The following is a 20,718-nucleotide window of genomic DNA, read 5'->3' on the forward strand; positions in this document are numbered from 1 at the left end:
TTTTCCCCGACTACACGGCGGAGGTCACCCGCAAGAGGAGGACTTTCCTCGAAGTTAAAAAGTCGCTTCGCGACCAAGAACTGCCGTACTCCATGCTGTTTCCGGCCCGGCTACGAGTGGTAGCGGATAAGAAGGTCTGGTTTTTCGATTCTGCAGAGACTGCCAGGGAATGGCTGGATGGCTGGCGCACAGTGGACCGCACCTCTAACCGTCGACGCAACAGATCGGGGGGGACAGGCCGGCGGGGCTCCCGCTCCCCTTCAAGGACCAGCGAGACTGGATCACCACCGCGAGACCAATTGGGAGCGGCTGGCGGCAAATGAGGATACCACAAGGGACTATCGAGTTACTCCTGAACTCTACTCCCGCTGTTTCTCTACTGAGCCGCTAATGGACGCTGGCTCGGACGCCTGAGGGCCACAATGGGACCGCCTGCTTTGGGGGACACTCTCCCCCGACGTGCAAGTACTCTGTTTCAGCTAAGGGTTAAGCGCTCTGCTAAGTTGGGGTGGCGGGCAGTTTTGAGTCCGTTTGGCAGGGAGGCAGGGTGGGGGGTGTTGGGAGGGGGACTTGTTTGGTTTTACGGGAATTCATGCTATCGTATGAACAATGTAGAATGTACTGTGCTGTTTACTGGAACGGTGCTGGGTGGGTGGGCTGTGTGCTTCGGGTTCAGGCCCCTGAGTTTCGATGGCGATGGGTGAGCGGCGTAACATGATGCAGGCGGGTGAGACACAATTGGGCGGCTCCTCCCTCAAGCTTCTGGCATGGAACGTGCGTGGATTGGGTGATAAAGTGAAGCGAGGCCTTGTTCTGTCCGAGGTCAAACGACATAAACCTGACCTCATACTCCTTCAAGAGACCCATCTAATGGCTACTGCCACCAAGGCCCTGGACAGGCGGGGGTACTCGATGTTGGTCCACTCCGAATTCTCCACTGGGTCCCGGGGCACGGGTATCCTGCTCAGAAAATCCTCAACTTTTATCACCATTTGCACAAAGACCGACTCGCAGGGCTGTTTTGCGGCAGTGAGTGGTCAATGGGAGGGGCGCCCCCTGACAATAGTATCAGTGTACATCCCGCCGTCCTTACACTCTGTGATGCTGCCTGCCCTGGGCGATTTCCTACTGTCCCTCCCCGAGGGTGACACCTTGTTGGGCGGGGACTTTAATTCCCCTGCCGATCCACTACTCGACAGGTTCCCCGCACCCGCTCTCCCCGGGGGTCCCTCCAGATTTCAAAGGTTCATTGAGGCGTTGGGGCTGGTGGACATATGGCGGCACGTCCACCCTACATTACGACAGTACACCTTCCATTCCACCGTCCACAATAGTCTGTCCCGCATTGACCACTTTCTGGCGCTCGGGGATGGGTTGCAGCGCGTGGAAGAGGTGCTCATTCACCCTAGGGGCATTTCGGATCACTCCCCACTGACTCTCACCATTACTTCACGACCACGCTCACGCCACCGTGTCTTCCCGATGCATGCCTCGTATCTTAAGGTGCCGAAGGTCCGGAAAGCACTACAGACCGCCACAACACATTACTTTATGGAGAACGAACCTACCGCAGCCTCGGCTGAGGTGCTATGGGAGGCCTATAAGACTGTCCTGAGGGGGCAAGCCATTAGCTCCGTAACCTCGTATAGGCGAGAACGGGCGGCGGACCACTCGACGCTCGAGATACGACTGCGCGACGCAACCGCAGCCCATGAAACGGGCCCCACTGACGACACACTACATGCACTCACGCTGGCCCAGCGTCTCTATACTGACCATGCTCGACACATTGCCCAAGATCACATCACTGACACACGAAACAGAGTGTATGATCTGGGGGACAAAGCAGGGAAAATGCTGGCCTGGCTAGACAAGAGAGGCGGGAGTGCCAAAGGGATCCAACAGGTCAGGGATGACCTGGGGAATATTCACACGGACCCAGCTCGGATAGTAGAAGAGCTAGCTGCCCACTTCGAGAAAGTCTACACCTCGGAGCGGGACGTCACGGCCATAGCGGCCCAAAGCGCACTGTATGATCTGCCCATCCCGGCGCTGTTGCCCGAGACGGCGGCTGAGCTTGAGACGCCTTTCACTGCTGACGAACTGCGGATCGCCGTTGGGGCCCTACATACGGGCAAGGCGCTCGGACCAAACGGCATTCCAATTGAGTGGTTCCAGGACCGCTCTGCTGTTCTTAGCCCATTCCTGCTTCGAATGTATGAGGAGTGTCGTACGGCGGGGATACTCCCGTTGGACCAACGAACGGCCACGATAGTGGCTATCCCTAAGCCTGGCAAACCTCCGGAGGACTGCTCCTCATACCGCCCTATCTCCTTACTCAACGCTGAAAGTAAAATCTTGGCGAAACTGCTGGCAAATCGTCTCCTGCCCCACCTCTCAGATCTAATTCACCCGGATCAGTCCGGATTCATGCCCCACAGGAACACCTCGCTCAATCTACGACGGGTGCATGGGGTGTTGGCCAAGGCGGAGGCCCTCGACGAACCAGCGGCCATCCTGGCCCTCGATACCAAGATGGCCTTCGACATGGTTGAATGGGCCTATCTCTTCGAGGTTCTCCAATACATGGGTTTCGGCCCTGTTTTCATTTCCTGGATTAAACTGCTGTACACTAGGCCGGTAGCGCATGTTGTGGCGAATGGCCACATTTCGCGCTCCTTTCCGCTCAAACGCGGCACTCGGCAGGGCTGTCCTCTGTCCCCCCTACTTTTTGCACTGTCGCTAGAACCCTTGGCGATCCGCATTAGGACCACCCCCTTGCTCAAGGGGATTCGATGGAGGGAGGGCTGGGAGGACCGCATTTCGCTCTACGCGGATGATATGCTTGTATACCTGACGGATCCTGACCATGGCATCCCGGCTCTTTTAGATGTCTGCAATGCCCATGGGGAGGTGTCGGGCTACACAATTAATTGGACTAAATCTGAACTATACACCCTGGCGGGCGGCCCACTCTCGGTTGGCTTTGACTGCCCCTTGCGGTTGGCCGGCACGTCCTTTAAGTATCTTGGTGTTCATGTTACGAAGGACCCGACGGAATTTGAAAAGTTGAACTTGGAGCCGCCGCTGGACCGCCTTAGGCGAGATGCGAGCTTCTGGGCAGGATTACCGCTAACGATGTTGGGAAAAGCAGCCCTCTTTAAGATGAAATCCCTGCCCCGCTTTCTGTATATTCTGGACAACACCCCCTTTGCAGTGCCCCCCAGGTACTTCAAGAGGGTGGCGGCAGTGGTCACTAGTCTACTATGGCACAATCGCCCGGCACGGATAGCTCACGCCAAGCTCTGTAAAGGTTGGTACGAGGGTGGCATCGCACTCCCTAACCTTCAACTTTATTATTGGGCGGCTCAGCTTAGGCCGATTAATCAATGGCTGCATGCACCACAATCGGACCCTGCATTTCAGGCGGACCGGGCCCAGCTAGGGGCGGGTACCCTGCTGGCCCCGCTCTATGACAAGCGTAAGCTCAGGTTGTTGAGGGGGCCCACTAAGATTACAGTTTCCGTCTGGCACGCAGCCACCGCTGCGCTAGGCTGGAAAGATACTATCACTAAGCTCACCCCGCTTTGGGATTCCCGTGTTCTGGGCAACCTTCGGACCAGCAAGGGGTTCTCCCGCTGGGATGACATAGGCATCTCAACAGTGGGAGACATGTGGGACCATGGGGCTGTCATCACGTTTGACCGCCTGAAGGAACTCTACGAAATGGGACCACATGAAACCTATCGGTATGTTCAAGTGCGTCATGCTCTGCTGGCGGTTATTCCGGTGGGGTCAACCCTCCCGGAGTCGTCCCCGCTGGAGGATCGCCTCCTAACTGACTATATGGTGGAGAAGGCCACCTCCCTTACCTACCGGAAACTCCTGAATAATTCCCCAGACCCGCTGGTGCCTCTTAGGGGAAAATGGGAGCAAGACGTGGGGGAGCTGGATGAACACGAATGGAACGGGGCACTGGCATCCCCTAAAGAGGCGGGCGTGTCCTCTAGAATGAGACTCATCCAACTCAAGGTTCTGCACAGGGCATACTACACCAGGACATTGCTTCATCGCATACAGCGCGCCCCTGACCCCTTCTGCTTGCGCGGCTGCGGGGAGGAGGGCACACTACTCCATACGCTCTGGGACTGCTCCCTTATACAAACATACTGGTGTCGGGTCATGCGCACCGTCTCACAGGTCCTAGAGGTCTCTGTGCTTCCGGAACCACGTCGCTGTCTTCTTAATGTGTGGGAACCAACTGACCTGTCCCGACATGGTCGCCTCTGGGTGACGATTGGTATGATGATGGCGAAGAGGGACATCGCGCAGCGCTGGGGGGTGGCGGATCTGCCGAAGGCCTCCCAATGGTGTGTGAATATGGATAGGACCATGGTCACGGAGCGGGCGGTGTATTTATCCAGGGGGTGCCCGGCCAAGTGGAACAAAATTTGGTCCCCATGGAATGTTTACCGAGGTAAGATTTGTGAGCCACTCCCTGAAGGGGACGCACTGGAGTCGGATGATGATGAGTGACTGAGAGGGGAGGGCATGATGGTGGGAGGAGGGGCTGCACTGGGTGGGGGTGTTATAACGGGATGGGGCAATAGCCACGGTATTTACCAAAATGTGAAAAGCGCAATCTGACTGGACTCAGGGGCGCATTTCCACCTGAATGGCATTCAGTTTCCTGTGTCGATGGCAACGTGATTTCCCGAAGTTTGAATGTTTTTCTTCCTTTTTTAGGTGTTAACCATAAAACGAAAACCTCATAATTTGGCAAGGACCATTCGCTACTCCTTCTTCACAATTTCCTTTTGGTGCTTTATCCTTCAGTCCTTATGACAGCATGTACTGTGTTACTGCATACTTATTGCCCACACGCAATGCTAGCGGCCGGCCCGGTTGGGTTGTAGGCGACGTGCTGTGTACTGATTTGTGAAGACTCAATAAAGGTTTTCAAAAAAAAAAAAAAAATTGTGAGCAACCAAAATACATGAGGTAGTCAAAAGTGCACAAGAGGAAATGAAAGTGACAAGTGTGCAGTTATAAGAGAAAACAGAGTATGATTAGAGGTATAGTCCTGCAATAAGTGCTAGACACTCAGGCTCAGGAACAAGCGTTACATGGGCAAAGTGGCACTTGTGCAAGTATCAAAGGTAAAGACATGTGAGAGGTAGCAGCCGTGTGTTGCAAGGGCAGAGTGGTGTGTGCATGTTACAAAAGGGCACCGAACACCAGTACATGGAAAATACTGCAAAAAGGCAGACCCTCCAATCACAGGCATACCCTGGGAAGGCACTTCCATGGTCATGGAAAGTAGAAATTATCAGTAGTGGGAAGTCTTCCTCACAATAGCAAGAGGACGTGAATTACTTTTGGAGGTGTCTCTGGAGGAGGAGAACTTTGAGGTCCCTTTTGAAGGCCTGGGAGGAGGCGGTGGTCCGGAGCTTTTTTTTGTCCTCTCGCGGTTTGTAAATACAAAACATATTGCATTACAAATGCTATAGGTATCACATTTGCGAAAGTTATAACTATTGGCATTGTAAATGACGAAGCTATTAATTTAGCTATTTAAAAAAAAAAGAAACATAAATAAAAACTTTGCCATTTACAATAACAATAGCTCAAACTTTCCTAATGCGAGACCTATTGCATTGCAAATGCTTGTTTAGGATTGACGAGGGCCCAGCTCCTTGTCCAGCTATTAAAGTTTAGCATAAACTAGGACAAAACTAGCATTTACAAAGCCAAAAGACTGTGAGCCAACACCAAACCTATTGTGTTTTCCAATGCTTGTTTTTATTTGTGCTCTTACAACCAGTTAGTGCTGGCCACCACCTAGGCCTTTCCCCCACACAGTCTTTGCAGGACTTTCTTAGACCAGTGACCTCTAGGAGTCCCGAATTCAGCTTCTGCAAGGTATTTGCAGACCTACCGTAAATTCCAATGAGTACGCTCATCCTCAGTGTACTTACTCCCAAGGCTCCAGAGGACTGGATCCTCATAGTGCAGGATTTTATAGACCCGTATCCTCTAGGAGTCCCGAATTCTGCTCATTCATTTCATCTTTGCAAAGGTGGGTACTTCCTTCTGCACTCTGCCCCAACCGTGTACACACACACCACACCATACTTACATTACCCCCTTCCTCCACCCCCTAATGGCAGACCATAGGGGATGTAGATTTTGTGTTACTAGTGGGGCCGACTGCATCTGTTTTTCTTTTCCTATATGATTATCACTTTCTGCGCCTATGCGCAGTAGCATCCTGGTTAGACACACAGCTGCTTTCTGAGGCGAGTAGCGGTGGTGATGGACGGAGCATCTGAACCAATCGAACACTCGCACCCAGTCAAAAGATCTGGGTTTAATCCATCACCGTTCTTTAGCCCACTCTGCCACCCCAGTTCAGACATGGCTATATGCAAATCAATCTGACCCTCTGCCTCATGGGAACAGTCCAGCCCGAACTGCCAAGCCATGTCTTCCCTGGACCGGAAACAAGCTTCCGAGGACCGGTTTCTGGCATTACAGCCGTCTTCAGCCCGGCTTGCGTGAATTCAGTGGCAAAGTGAGCAAGGGACTCACGTCTGAGCATACCCTGCCACACTAATGGTGGCCAAAAGCGGTACAAAAGGGGGTGGGGATGGACGGAGCATCTGAACCAATCAAACACTCACACCCAGTCAAAAGATCTGGGTTTAATCCATCACCGTTCTTTAGCCCACTCTGCCACCCCAGTTCAGACATGGCTATATGCAAATCAATCTGACCCTGTGCCTCATGGGAACAGTCCATCCCGAACTGCCAAGCCATGTCTTCCCTGGACCGGAAACAAGCTTCCAAGGACTGGTTTCTGGCATTACAGCCGTCTTCAGCCCGGCTTGCTTGAATCCAGTGGCAAAGTGAGCAAGGGACTCACGTCTGAGCATACCCTGCCACACTTATGGCGGCCAAAAGCGGTACAAAAAGGGGGTGGTGATGGACGGAGCATCTGAACCAATCAAACACTCGCACCCAGTCAAAAGATCTGGGTTTAATCCATCACCGTTCTTTAGCCCACTCTGCCACCCCAGTTCAGACATGGCTATATGCAAATCAGTCTGACCCTGTGCCTCATGGGAACAGTCCAGCCCGAACTGCCAAGCCATGTCTTCCCTGGACCGGAAACAAGCTTCCGAGAACCGGTTTCTGGCATTACAGCCGTCTTCAGCCCGGCTTGCTTGAATCCAGTGGCAAAGTGAGCAAGGGACTCACGTCTGAGCATACCCTGCCACACTTATGGCGGCCAAAAGCGATACAAAAGGGGGTGGTGATGGACGGAGCATCTGAACCAATCAAACACTCACACCCAGTCAAAAGATCTGGGTTTAATCCATCACCGTTCTTTAGCCCACTCTGCCACCCCAGTTCAGACATGGCTATATGCAAGTCAGTCTGACCCTGTGCCTCATGGGAACAGTCCAGCCCGAACTGCCAAGCCATGTCTTCCCTGGACTGGAAACAAGCTTCCGAGGACCGGTTTCTGGCATTACAGCCGTCTTCAGCCCGGCTTGCTTGAATCCAGTGGCAAAGTGAGCAAGGGACTCACGTCTGAGCATACCCTGCCACACTTACGGCGGCCAACAGCGGTACAAAAGGGGGTGGTGATGGACGGAGCATCTGAACCAATCAAACACTCACACCCAGTCAAAAGATCTGGGTTTAATCCATCACCGTTCTTTAGCCCACTCTGCCACCCCAGTTCAGACATGTCTATATGCAAATCAGTCTGACCCTGTGCCTCATGGGAACAGTCCAGCCCGAACTGCCAAGCCATGTCTTCCCGGGACCGGAAACAAGCTTCCGAGGACCGGTTTCTGGCATTACAGCCGTCTTCAGCCCGGCTTGCTTGAATCCAGTGGCAAAGTGAGCAAGGGACTCACGTCTGAGCATACCCTGCCACTCTTATGGCGGCCAAAAGCGGTACAAAAGGGGGTGGTGATGGACGGAGCATCTGAACCAATCAAACACTCACACCCAGTCAAAAGATCTGGGTTTAATCCATCACCGTTCTTTAGCCCACTCTGCCACCCCAGTTCAGACATGGCTATATGCAAATCAGTCTGACCCTGTGCCTCATGGGAACAGTCCAGCCCGAACTGCCAAGCCATGTCTTCCCTGGACCGGAAACAAGCTTCCGAGGACCGGTTTCTGGCATTACAGCCGTCTTCAGCCCGACTTACTTGAATCCAGTGGCAAAGTGAGCAAGGGACTCACGTCTGAGCATACCCTGCCACACTTATGGCGGCCAAAAGCGGTACAAAAGGGGGTGGTGATGGACGGAGCATCTGAGCCAATCAAACACTCACACCCAGTCAAAAGATCTGGGTTTAATCCATCACCGTTCTTTAGCCCACTCTGCCACCCCAGTTCAGACATGGCTATATGCAAATCAGTCTGACCCTGTGCCTCATGGGAACAGTCCAGCCCGAACTGCCAAGCCATGTCTTCCCTGGACCGGAAACAAGCTTCCGAGAACCGCTTTCTGGCATTACAGCCGTCTTCAGCCCGGCTTGCTTGAATCCAGTGGCAAAGTGAGCAAGGGACTCACGTCTGAGCATACCCTGCCACACTTATGGCGGCCAAAAGCGGAACAAAAGGGGGTGGTGATGGACGGAGCATCTGAACCAATCAAACACTCACACCCAGTCAAAAGATCTGGGTTTAATCCATCACCGTTCTTTAGCCCACTCTGCCACCCCAGTTCAGACATGGCTATATGCAAATCAGTCTGACCCTGTGCCTCATGGGAACAGTCCAGCCCGAACTGCCAAGCCATGTCTGCCCTGGACCGGAAACAAGCTTCCGAGGACCGGTTTCTGGCATTACAGCCATCTTCAGCCCGGCTTGCTTGAATCCAGTGGCAAAGTGAGCAAGGGACTCACGTCTGAGCATACCCATACGTCTTGACCAACTATTTGGAGAGCAATAAGATTCTAGATGAGTCACAAAATGGGTTCCGGCCTAACCACAGCACGGAATCTGCCCTGCTGGCCGTTACTGAACAACTGAGGCTAACACAAGATCTGGGTGGTACGTCGGCTCTTGTCCTGTTGGATTTGAGTGCGGCGTTCGACACGGTCTCCCATAGGACTCTACTCAGAAGACTGTGGGAGATCGGAGTTCGAGATGGAGCCCTGGACTGGTTCGCCTCTTTTCTATCTGACCGTTCCTTTCAGGTTCATGCTCCACCGTTCTCATCCAGCAGGTTTCCATTGAGCTGCGGTGTCCCGCAGGGGTCAGCCCTCAGTCCCACGTTATTTAACGTATACGTCCGCCCTCTGGCAGTGCTGGCCAGAGAACGTAATATCAAATTAACTTCGTATGCGGACGATACGCAACTTATCTTTTCCTTTTCCAATGACATCGAAACAGATCTGGCCAAGTTTCAAGATGATATTTTGGCTATCTCTAGTTGGTTGAACGCAAACTGCCGGCAGTTGAATTCATCAAAAACTGAGGTACTTCTGATTGGTAAGGAAACACACAAGTGGGATGATCACTGGTGGCCCTCCATCTTAGGTCCTCCCCCCATCTTAGGTCCTCCCCCATCCCTAAGACGGAAGTAAAAAATCTGTGTGTGACTATGGACAATTCCCTCACCCTAGAGTCGCACGCAAAAAGAGTGGCCGGCGTGTGCTATGGTCCCCTTCGGTCGCTTAAACCCATTTTGGGTTTTTTGGACCCCTCTGTTCGTCAAACAATAGTCCAAGCCCTTGTTTTATCACACATAGACTACTGTAACGTACTAATGTTGGGTTCCAATCGGACAGCTATCAACAGACTTCAAAGGGCCCAAAATGCAGCTGCTCGCATTTTGTTTGCTCTGCCCAAACATTGTCATGTGTCCCACATTTTGCGGCGTCTACACTGGCTTCCAGTGCAACAACGCATTCAATTTAAAGCCCTTTGTCTATCTCATAAAATCCTTCATTGCTCTGGCCCCACAATCTTGCAGGGTCTGTGTTCCTTCTACGTTCCCACACGTGCTCTCCGTTCAGCGGATCTCCATCTCGCCTGTACCATCAAAATTAGAAGGAGTAGAGTTGGTGGCCGTTCCTTCAGGTACCTGGCTCCGAAGCTGTGGAATTCGATCCCCCTGGAGATGCGTGCCACTAACAACTACCTGTCATTCAGAAAGCAAATTAAAACATGGCTGTTTCCGCTTAGTTAGGGATTCGAAGTATTGCTTCATGCTCTCTCCTGGGGCCTAGTTGTTTTGTTTAAAACTGTCCACAAGCGCTGGGACGCCCTGTTGTTGGGGTAGCCATGCGCTATATAAGCGTTTTTAACATAACATAACCCTGCCAAACTTATGGCAGCCAAAAGCGGAACAAAAGGGGGTGGTGATGGACGGAGCATCTGAACAAATCAAACACTCACACCCAGTCAAAAGATCTGGGTTTAATCCATCACCGTTCTTTAGCCCACTCTGCCACCCCAGTTCAGACATGGCTATATGCAAATCAGTCTGACCCTGTGCCTCATGGGAACAGTCCAGCCCGAACTGCCAAGCCATGTCTTCCCTGGACCGGAAACAAGCTTCCGAGGACCGGTTTCTGGCATTACAGCCGTCTTCAGCCCGGCTTGCTTGAATCCAGTGGCAAAGTGAGCAAGGGACTCACGTCTGAGCATACCCTGCCACACTTATGGCGGCCAAAAGCAGTACAAAAGGGGGTGGTGATGGACGGAGCATCTGAACCAATCAAACACTCACACCCAGTCAAAAGATCTGGGTTTAATCCATCACCGTTCTTTAGCCCACTCTGCCACCCCAGTTCAGACATGGCTATATGCAAATCAGTCTGACCCTGTGCCTCATGGGAACAGTCCAGCCCGAACTGCCAAGCCATGTCTTCCCTGGACCGGAAACAAGCTTCCGAGGACCGGTTTCTGGCATTACAGCCGTCTTCAGCCCGGCTTGCTTGAATCCAGTGGCAAAGTGAGCAAGGGACTCACGTCTGAGCATACCCTGCCACACTTATGGCGGCCAAAAGCAGTACAAAAGGGGGTGGTGATGGACGGAGCATCTGAACCAATCAAACACTCACACCCAGTCAAAAGATCTGGGTTTAATCCATCACCGTTCTTTAGCCCACTCTGCCACCCCAGTTCAGACATGGCTATATGCAAATCAGTCTGACCCTGTGCCTCATGGGAACAGTCCAGCCCGAACTGCCAAGCCATGTCTTCCCTGGACCGGAAACAAGCTTCCGAGGACCGGTTTCTGGCATTACAGCCGTCTTCAGCCCGGCTTGCTTGAATCCAGTGGCAAAGTGAGCAAGGGACTCAAGTCTGAGCATACCCTGCCACACTTATGGCGGCCAAAAGCGGTACAAAAGGGGGTGGTGATGGACGGAGCATCTGAACCAATCAAACATTCACACCCAGTCAAAAGATCTGGGTTTAATCCATCACCGTTCTTTAGCCCACTCTGCCATCCCAGTTCAGACATGGCTATATGCAAATCAGTCTGACCCTGTGCCTCATGGGAACAGTCCAGCCCGAACTGCCAAACCATGTCTTCCCTGGACCGGAAACAAGGTTCCGAGGACCGGTTTCTGGCATTACAGCCGTCTTCAGCCCGGCTTGCTTGAATCCAGTGGCAAAGTGAGCAAGGGACTCACGTCTGAGCATACCCTGCCACACTTATGGCGTCCAAAAGCGGTACAAAAGGGGGTGGTGATGGACGGAGCATCTGAACCAATCAAACACTAACACCCAGTCAAAAGATCTGGGTTTAATCCATCACCGTTCTTTAGCCCACTCTGCCACCCCAGTTCAGACATGGCTATATGCAAATCAGTCTGACCCTGTGCCTCATGGGAACAGTCCAGCCCGAAATGCCAAGCCATGTCTTCCCTGGACCGGAAACAAGCTTCCGAGGACCGGTTTCTGGCATTAGAGCCGTCTTCAGCCCGGCTAGCTTGAATCTAGTGGCAAAGTGAGCAAGTGACTCACGTCTGAGCATACCCTGCCACACTTATGGCGGCCAAAAGCGGTACAAAAGGGGGTGGTGATGGACGGAGCATCTGAACCAATCAAACACTCACACCCAGTCAAAAGATCTGGGTTTAATCCATCCCCGTTCTTTAGCCCACTCTGCCACCCCAGTTCAGACATGGCTATATGCAAATCAGTCTGACCCTGTGCCTCATGGGAACAGTCCAGCCCGAACTGCCACGCCATGCCTTCCCTGGACCGGAAACAAGCTTCCTAGGACCGGTTTCTGGCATTTCAGCCGTCTTCAGCCAGGCTTATGCTGGAAACAAGACTTTCATTTGTACATCATGGATGTAACCCCCTCTTCTGTTGTTTAGGGACCCCCAAAGCCCCTCTGAAGCTAGAGTAAGCTGGTAGATTAGAGTCTGGGTGTATGCCCATCTCTTTGCTTGTGGTCATAGCTTTCCACAATTCTACAATAGCCAGACCTGTGACCACCTACTGAATAAAGCTCCCAAAACTAATGCACAGTGCTCTTCCTCATGATTGGGTGAAGATTTTGAACTTTGAATAAAGCTGGGCTTTGTGGGTGAAGCATAGGCCAAAAACAGTGGAATAAAGCCTGGCCATGCACCCAGTAACCAGGATATCGTCTAGACTTCACTGAGCTACTTCCCACCAGTGTTGGCAGAGGCATTTGCCTGGGGCAGAACCATTGCTGGTAGCTGCTTTTCTTAATGCTAAGGTAAGCCTTGGCCATCTGTACAGTAGTGCTTCTGGACAGTAGTGCTTCTGGACTGACCAGAAGTAGTGCAGCTGAACTACCCAGAAAGGAGATACGTCATCCCTCACTGACAGGAAGGCCATCACAAGGCCCAGCTGACTGATTATCATTATGGAATTTACCTCAACAGCCTCAGTTGCCAAGGAAGCACACAAGCCTTGCAGTCCAGCTGGCCAGTCATCCAAGTTTTGCTGGAGTTATGGAACTGGAGAGGCAAATTCATGCATTGTCCCAAATCACTCTTATATTTCGATTCCAAGCATCTTTATAATTCTCCAGACACAGCTCCACTTTGATGGCACCTAGACACATGCATCCATCGTATCCAATGCTAATGCAGCAATGTCTGTGTTGGCTTCTCTGAGATTTCACTGAAATGTTTCCAAGAAATACAGTTAGTGAAATGGTGGTAAGAGCTGTTCTGGCAACCTTCCAGTCTGGCCTTTGCCATACTGTCCAACTCCGAAAATGGATCATATTAAAGAATTCTCACCATTTCCTAAATGATTTAACATTTTTCTCAGGCTAGACATCTGCCCTAGCATTTACAGAATCTCATTTTCAATGTTTACATTATTTGTTCCATGTACTCTCTCATGTTGTTATGATCATGGGGGCTGCTGCTGTCATTGAGCGCAGCCTAGACCTCTCAGGGTTTCCTTATATATGTTTCGAGCCTTTAGCTTGAGCTTCAAGCCCTTAAGCTGGTTGGCTGTTCTTGTTGGGGGGTGGTCTAGTGGTTGCCTTTCGGGGAAGGATTCTTCCGTCGACTGTAGTGCTTATCAAGGGCACCTAGTATATCGCTTTCCCTTATTCTGGTGATGGTTCTTTCTACAGTTTTGCATTATCAAATTGTTGTATGCAGTCTCAAAAGTGCCTCCTCTATACTCATGAAAATTGCCCATGACTTAAAGCCTCAAATTGTTGCCTTTTTTTCTTCTAAATGAATCTCTTCTTACTTTGCATCCTCTGCTTGCCTCTCTCTTTGAGCACAGGCTACTTTAAACCAAATGCATGACTTCCTTAACCCATATTGTTTTATTGCTGCAAATTGCACATACCTCATTTCACAGATCACATTGTCTCCTTTAAAGGTCATACCACTGCAACAGCATCTAAACTACTGTACTAAACAGCCAACTGTTTACATAGATTTACATATCTACTCTCACTAAACATCACATGTAACACCTTTTAATTTAATCTACCAGGATAGAAATTGGAGTAAATGCCTAGAATAGTTTCCTTAAGAGCACAAGACTAATCCCAATAACGAATAATAACCACTGGAGAAAAAAACACTAACCTTGGGTTCCAGAACAGCATGCTGCTTGCCATAAAGTGCTTCAGTGCCTCATTGTGGGTGCTAAGTGCTATGTACATGCAGTTACAGTACAACACAATAAATAATCCTCCTGGCCTACACTAATTGTAATATCATAACACACAGCAGTCAGGCAGTCAATTGTAGCTCATAGAGGGTGCATAATAATTCCATTATACCGGTTGACACTCTTTCTCTCACATAAGATAAAATTGCTACAAGTCATGTCCTTCACTTAATACTGTACCAGTCCACAGTAGTTAAATTATCCATCACCAGCTGAAAAGGCATGCAGTAATTGAAGAGATCTGCCACATTCTGCTGCCCAATGGAGGACTTTAATTTAGTCTGCCACAGCAGGTCCCTGCAACCTACAGGCTATGACCACTTCTTGACATGTCACAAAACAATCAGATATTGGATGATATGAATAAATTCCATCCCAGCAGATCTCTCCACAATTGCTCCCTCCAACCTATGCCTTCTCAGGTTCATACATTAAAAAAAAAAAAACATCTCAGAAGGGTCAACCCAGTACAGCGATGTGGACTGTGATCATAAGAAATAGCAGGTAGGTGCAGAGTTGCTCAAAGCCACCAGCATACTGAAAACTATAATGTGCATGCCTATCTCTCACACCTCTTCATCCATCACACTGCTAAGCGCTGCACCCCGAAACATTACAGCATCTCGGTGGGCATCACACATGACATGGAAACACTTCCCACATAGCATCAAAAGAAAGACAACACACTTACAACCATACATTGTGTAGTGTGCTACCCATGTAGATAAGAGCTTCAGTGCCTCATATAGGAGTTGTATGTGCTATATAAATATTCCAATACAACACAATACATTCAATACATAAGCAAGACCTAGTGGCTCTGCTAATGTTTGTTTAAGTGAGTGGGTGTTGTTAGCTGTTGTTCCTCTTAGTGTAGAGAGGGGCCCGCCTGGGGGTACAAAAGGCACGTTTTATCTAACCGCGCTAATCATGCGCTCAAGAGCAAGGGTGTGCAAATTAAGTGCTGTGTCAGGCTTGGCGGAGAAGCTTGTACTATAGAGCTCAGGGCAGTCCGCTCCCCTTGTTGCCTTCTGCCCTCCTTACCCCACCCCTGAATTGTATATGCTTGTTTTTCAAAATGTTCACGCCGTACAGCAGTGTTTTACTGGACAGAAAATCGCTGTTCTGTTTTGATGAAGTACGCAGCTCTGTTGGAGTGTCACTTAAAAATTGATTTAAAGAATACAGTTCAGAAACTGATGTTTTTTAAATGAACTTAGTAAAGCGCAGAATGTGCAGATTGAAAACACGAGTCGACACGCTGCATGTTTCTTGATGCAAATACAAGTTTCACTTCATTTTAATACATTAATCGGTTGATTCTTCCTTTGAAAATAACTGCAACTCATTAATCTTTTTCTTTTTCTGTCATGTACTGTGTGAAAGACTTTTTAACATTTGGCTAAATCACACAAACAATACTAAGTTCATTAATAACTTTAATCATTCATGATGACTTCTGCACAAGCTCGTAAGTAACCGAACTGCTAGTAACTGGGTGGGCTGTTTCTCGGTGTCTCAATACCGGTTAAAACGTAAAAATAAAAGACCAGATTTAGCCTATTCTGAAGAATTGCAAATACGGCTGAGATAAGTGTCCTTGAGAGGTGAGAGATGAGCGACGAACAGAATAAGGAGACCTTAAATGTGTCTGAGCCTTAAAATCCCTAACTTCCCCTTAACACTACTCATCCCTGAACCCTATAAACCTAAACGAAACCAAATGCTACCCTTCCCAAAAAAAGCTATTACTAATATTTAACACCCTTCCTTGAAGCCTAACTTCTCCTTACTACCCCTTAACTCTAACTTTTACTGATCCCTAGAAACACTTACTACCGCTACCCAACCCTGAACCCAAAATATAGTCCTTACTACCCCTAAATGATGACCATTCCTAAGCCCTAAAATCCCTAACTACTCTTTCACGCTACCCTGACTCCTTAAAATCCTTACTCTACTCTTCAACCAAAATGTACAGCTAGTGGAATTGTTTCAAATACACGAACATGAATTGAGAATGTTTGTTAGATTTAACATATTGCTCAGCGGCACTAAGGATGAGTTGTTTGTCTCTCAGCAAACAGGTGCGTTAATTCAAATGGATCGACTGAAGTAAACAAAAACTGCAACTCACAGAATGCATTATGTTATTAAATGAATCCGTTGCAGTGGGACATTGGTCCTTTGGTGACATGGAGTCATTCAGTAAACTTCTTAAATGGGAATGTTGGAAATAAAAATTATGTTTCTGTTTTTACATCTCATGCACGTCCCAGACCCAGCCCCCTTGCTTCTACATTTAGTTAGACAGCTGATTGGGTTGGCTCATCTGTGGGCGGGTACGCTTTTCCTTTCATCATTAAAGGGTCAATGAGTTTTGAGTTGTTCGTTTCTAAGCCCAATTAATTCAAGATCTAACTATCAGTTTAGTCAGTGCTTTTATAAATGGTTAATATGTTACATCTGTTGTCTTACAGATTGACAAAGAGGAACAGGAGCAGAGCTGTGCGAGTAAGGAAGAGGAGCAGGTCTGTAAAAGAGGGAGTTCTTAGAAAACAGCCGATATGCCTGTCAGGGAGGAGGTGTAAACCTACATGGCAGATAAAAAAGTGTATAAGAGGAAGTCTAGGGCTTTGCAAAGAAGGGATGGATGTGGGTAGAATTTTGAACAAGGCGTTTAAACAGAACTGTGAGGGAGCTCAGCACTGGGGAGTAGGGTGGAATATGGCGGCAAGTAGATGAGCAGGACAGTGGACTTTTATAAAACTTGTGCAAGGAACCAGATGCTTCAGAAAGCTACCGGTCCTGTGTTAAAATTCTCTTTTTGCATTTCGTGCCATGAAATGAGGTGACAATTTCTAGCAAAGTTTAGAGTTCTGATAAAACTAACTCATTTTATGTCATTGTTTGGATTATATCAATGCACTGATAATGCCACTTACCTGATAATAGCGAACTAAGAACATGCTAGTGCTCTGTTTATGCCAAATCTTTGAATAGTCATGAACTCTGTTTATGAATGATCTCTGTTTAGCCCAACTTTTTGATCACAGTATGAACGCACTTTCAGTTTATAGACAATTTCAGGATACATCATTGTTGTAATTGTACCATTAATTTTGTTCTTATTTAGTTTCCAAGGAAGCGTCTTGTGAATTACTTCGACATATTTACTTTGAAGCATTCATTGAGTTTTCCAGATTGTTAACCATACATATACCCAGATTATATTTGTGGCCCAGTGACCATGTTGCCAACTGAATATAAGTGAGATTGCTCAGTCTCACCTTCTTCGCTTGACTACATTGTGCAATTCTTTGGCCTATCACTTAATTTTACTCTGTCTCTGTTCCCCTGTTTTCCATAAATTTGAACCTATACCATATGCTAGATCAATGACTGGTTCGCGTTTTACAACTAGATTAACTATGCAGGTCTTGCCGAATCAAGATGTTATGTGCCCGATTCTCAAAGCCATTGACACAGTTACATTTGGCTGTGATGTGCAAAAGTGTATTTTGAATTTGTAAAGTACAGAGCTGGAAGTAGGCGGAATTGGTAATTCCAGATCTGGAATGCCCTATGAGTTTGTGCACACCAGCAAACTGTCATGTTTAAGGATACTAGCCAAGTGCTCTCCAGCTCAATCCCACTATGGTAAAAGTAATAAATCTACTCCTGATAAGAGCAGGGCTAAAACTTTTCCAGGGAGGGAGAAGTTCCCCTTCCAATAGAAAAGTTAGGGTGCAAGGAAATGAGTTCCCCCTACGGGTAATATTTTCTCCCTGAAGAAAAAAAGGTTTAGGCAAGAGAATTTGCACTTGCCCTGCAGATTTTATCATGAACATATATATATATATATATATATATATATATATATATATATATATGCACGTATATTTCTTCATGCAAAAATAGGAATTCACCAAAGTATTAAGAATTTGCATAGCAGTTTAGCAAAGCTGTGTCTAACTTTCGGCCTTTTTCTCCAAATTGGTATTATTTGACTAAAATTTATTTTAAACAATCATCATTCTTGCTTTAATTTACTACCTATGTTTGCAGATAATCAAGGAGCACTCTGTAAACATCATAATTGACCCCAAATTGTTAAATAGTTTTATATTGGCCCCAATGTCAGTAATGTAAGCTGTGCTAAAAGCTCATTGAATTTTCTTAGAGTACGTGCCCTAATTGCAAAGATTTCGCTTTAACGAACCGCATACATTTTCAAACATTTTATGCTTGCATTTTTATCTTTCCAGCACACAAAGCTCTGTTCCACAACCTCACTGCAGTACTCTAAACTGGCAGACAGAGGTTTGGGTTTCAGTGGGTTGGCTTACTTGTCCAATGGACAAAATATCCAAGTAAACAAAACCGAGAGTCCTCCGCTAGAAAAAAATAGGTGAAACCTACTTCCAACAGTAAACAAAAAGTGTCTATGCTTTTTTATAAAGGACTCTCACCCACACAAATGTGTGAAGTGCTTTATCATAGAGTCCTTGTCCAGTGGGATTTCGGGAGGGCACAACCTCACCTTTGGGCAGAGCACTTTGATGTTGGTTATAAATGGGCCAAGGGATCCGTTGGGGGAGTTAAAATAGCCTATGGGTTTTCCCTGTCCACTTTATTCCCTATCCACTTTATTTTTAAGGTGTCTGTCAAGATTTGTGCCAGCAGCTAAAAACCTATATATTTGCTCTAAATTGTGCTGTGATTGATCTTAGCACAGAGTAGCGTAAGTTTCTTTGTTGCAAGAAATTAACATTTTGCACAGCAAATTAATACTGGCAACATGTTTTAATCCTTTTGAACTCAAAACCTGCTGACCTAAATTTGTTTATAGTTAATAAAAAGAAGGGGGACAAGGAGTTAATGAAGGTCCAGCACCCATGCTCCCATTTATCAGAGTCATACGTGAAGAGGGGGGTGTTTCTGTAGAAAGAAAAGATTAAAGATTGGAACCCTATGGAGAGAAGGGGATCCTACTGATCAGAAGACAGAGCCCTCACACACCTGAATGGGTGTCATGCTTCATCATTGGGCTGCTCCTTGTTGGGCCTGCGTTGCAATGCCCAATGGGCCCCACAAGGCGGCTCTTTATCGAAGAATATCTGGTTTTGCCGTAATGATGAATATGTTTGAGGGAGTAGTGAGTGTAGTGTGGCGTGCTAGGTTAAGCACTAAGTAATTTAGAACTGCCTAAGGGGTACCTGTTGTAGTCGAATAGAGTGCTCTCCTGACAGGAATACAAGAAATGGACAGTGCTGTTGTTTGTGATCTATGAACCTTGACAACCTCACAGTGAGTGTTGTAGGGTTGGCATGTTTCACTCCTTAATGGCCCAAGCTGGATCCACAGCATTTTTTCTGGACCAAGAAAATCCCAGCCCTGAACCTAGATGGGATATGTGATAAAGAATAAGTATTCCCAATTAGACTGATGCCTACTTGTATGCAGAGAAAAATAGGGAGAATGTTCCAACCAAGAAGGATAATAGAAAAACAAACGCCCAACTTTGAGGGTTGTCCTCTTCAGGGATATAGGTTCAAACTTCCTGCAGCATTAACGATATGCTATATATATATAAATAGGAATGTCTTGTGAAGAGAGACAGCAGGCCAGAAGTGCAAAGGTCGCCCCAACGTGATTAGTGCACAACAATCACTGCGTGCCAAGTAGGTGACTAAATGTGACAAACACCCCACACATACCAAGCTACAACAATTGAGCATGCCTGGGTTCTGTATCCCAGTAGGTTAGAGAATGAATCTTACCCTGTTTAGCAGTTCAGTGTTACCCCTTAGGTCTATACAGAGTATGGCGTATAGGTGCGGAAAAAACTGAAGACACCAAGCCATTGAGTAGGCAAATACAGCAAGTACAGTGCTGATGCCGTATTAGTACTTTCGTGGACCCATGCAAAGTTGTGCCGTAACCTACCTCTCTCTGCCCACCTGGAAGTGAGAGAAGAGGGAGGGAAAAGTGAGGGCGTTATAAAGGTTGCCTAATTAAGGACTGGGTGCATACAAATAGTCTCAGGTGTGGGTCTCAAGGCATGGCTAGACTGGTCAGTGTGCCGCCATGTTGGAAATGTTGGGTGAATGCACAGGTGCGGTACTACTCGTCTCAGGTGTAGATTTCTGGGTAGGGTTAGACTGAGTAGTGCGATCACCATGTTGGAAGTGTAATGTGAACAGAGAGAGCCCGATGTAAAGGTTATGTCCAGATTACTCCTCCAGAGATCAGAAATTAGCCGGCACTTGTAGCACTGTGAAAAGGGTGCATACATGTTGGAACTGTCAATAAAACACAGAGGGATGAGATCTATAATCCGTGACAGCCTCACTGTGTGAGTGTTGTAGGTTTGACTGTTTCACGCCTTAATGACTCAAACTAGATCCACTGTGTTTTTTTCAGGACCAAGAAAATCCCTTCCCTACACCTAGATGGGATATGTGATAAAGAATAGGTATTCCCAATTAGACTGATGTCTGCAGACAGAAAAGGGGGAATGTTGCAACCTAGAAGAAAAATAGAAAAACAACC

General features: G+C 48.0%; 1 protein-coding gene across 4 annotated transcripts in view; it reads left to right on the forward strand.

Annotated features, from left to right (window-relative positions):
- ZMYND11 (zinc finger MYND-type containing 11) overlaps window positions 1-20,718 on the forward strand; it is an 836,880-nt gene that overhangs the window by 599,011 nt on the left and 217,151 nt on the right. For all 4 annotated transcript variants that reach the window (XM_078663281.1, XM_078663280.1, XM_078663283.1 and 1 more), the window contains one exon: window positions 16,644-16,694. In XM_078663281.1, the coding sequence (XP_078519407.1) occupies window positions 16,644-16,694 (51 nt within the window). The remainder of the gene's footprint in view (window positions 1-16,643; window positions 16,695-20,718) is intronic.

Source organism: Lissotriton helveticus, chromosome 10 (assembly GCF_964261635.1).
Source record: "Lissotriton helveticus chromosome 10, aLisHel1.1, whole genome shotgun sequence".
In the NCBI taxonomy this organism is placed as follows: Eukaryota; Metazoa; Chordata; class Amphibia; order Caudata; family Salamandridae; genus Lissotriton; species Lissotriton helveticus.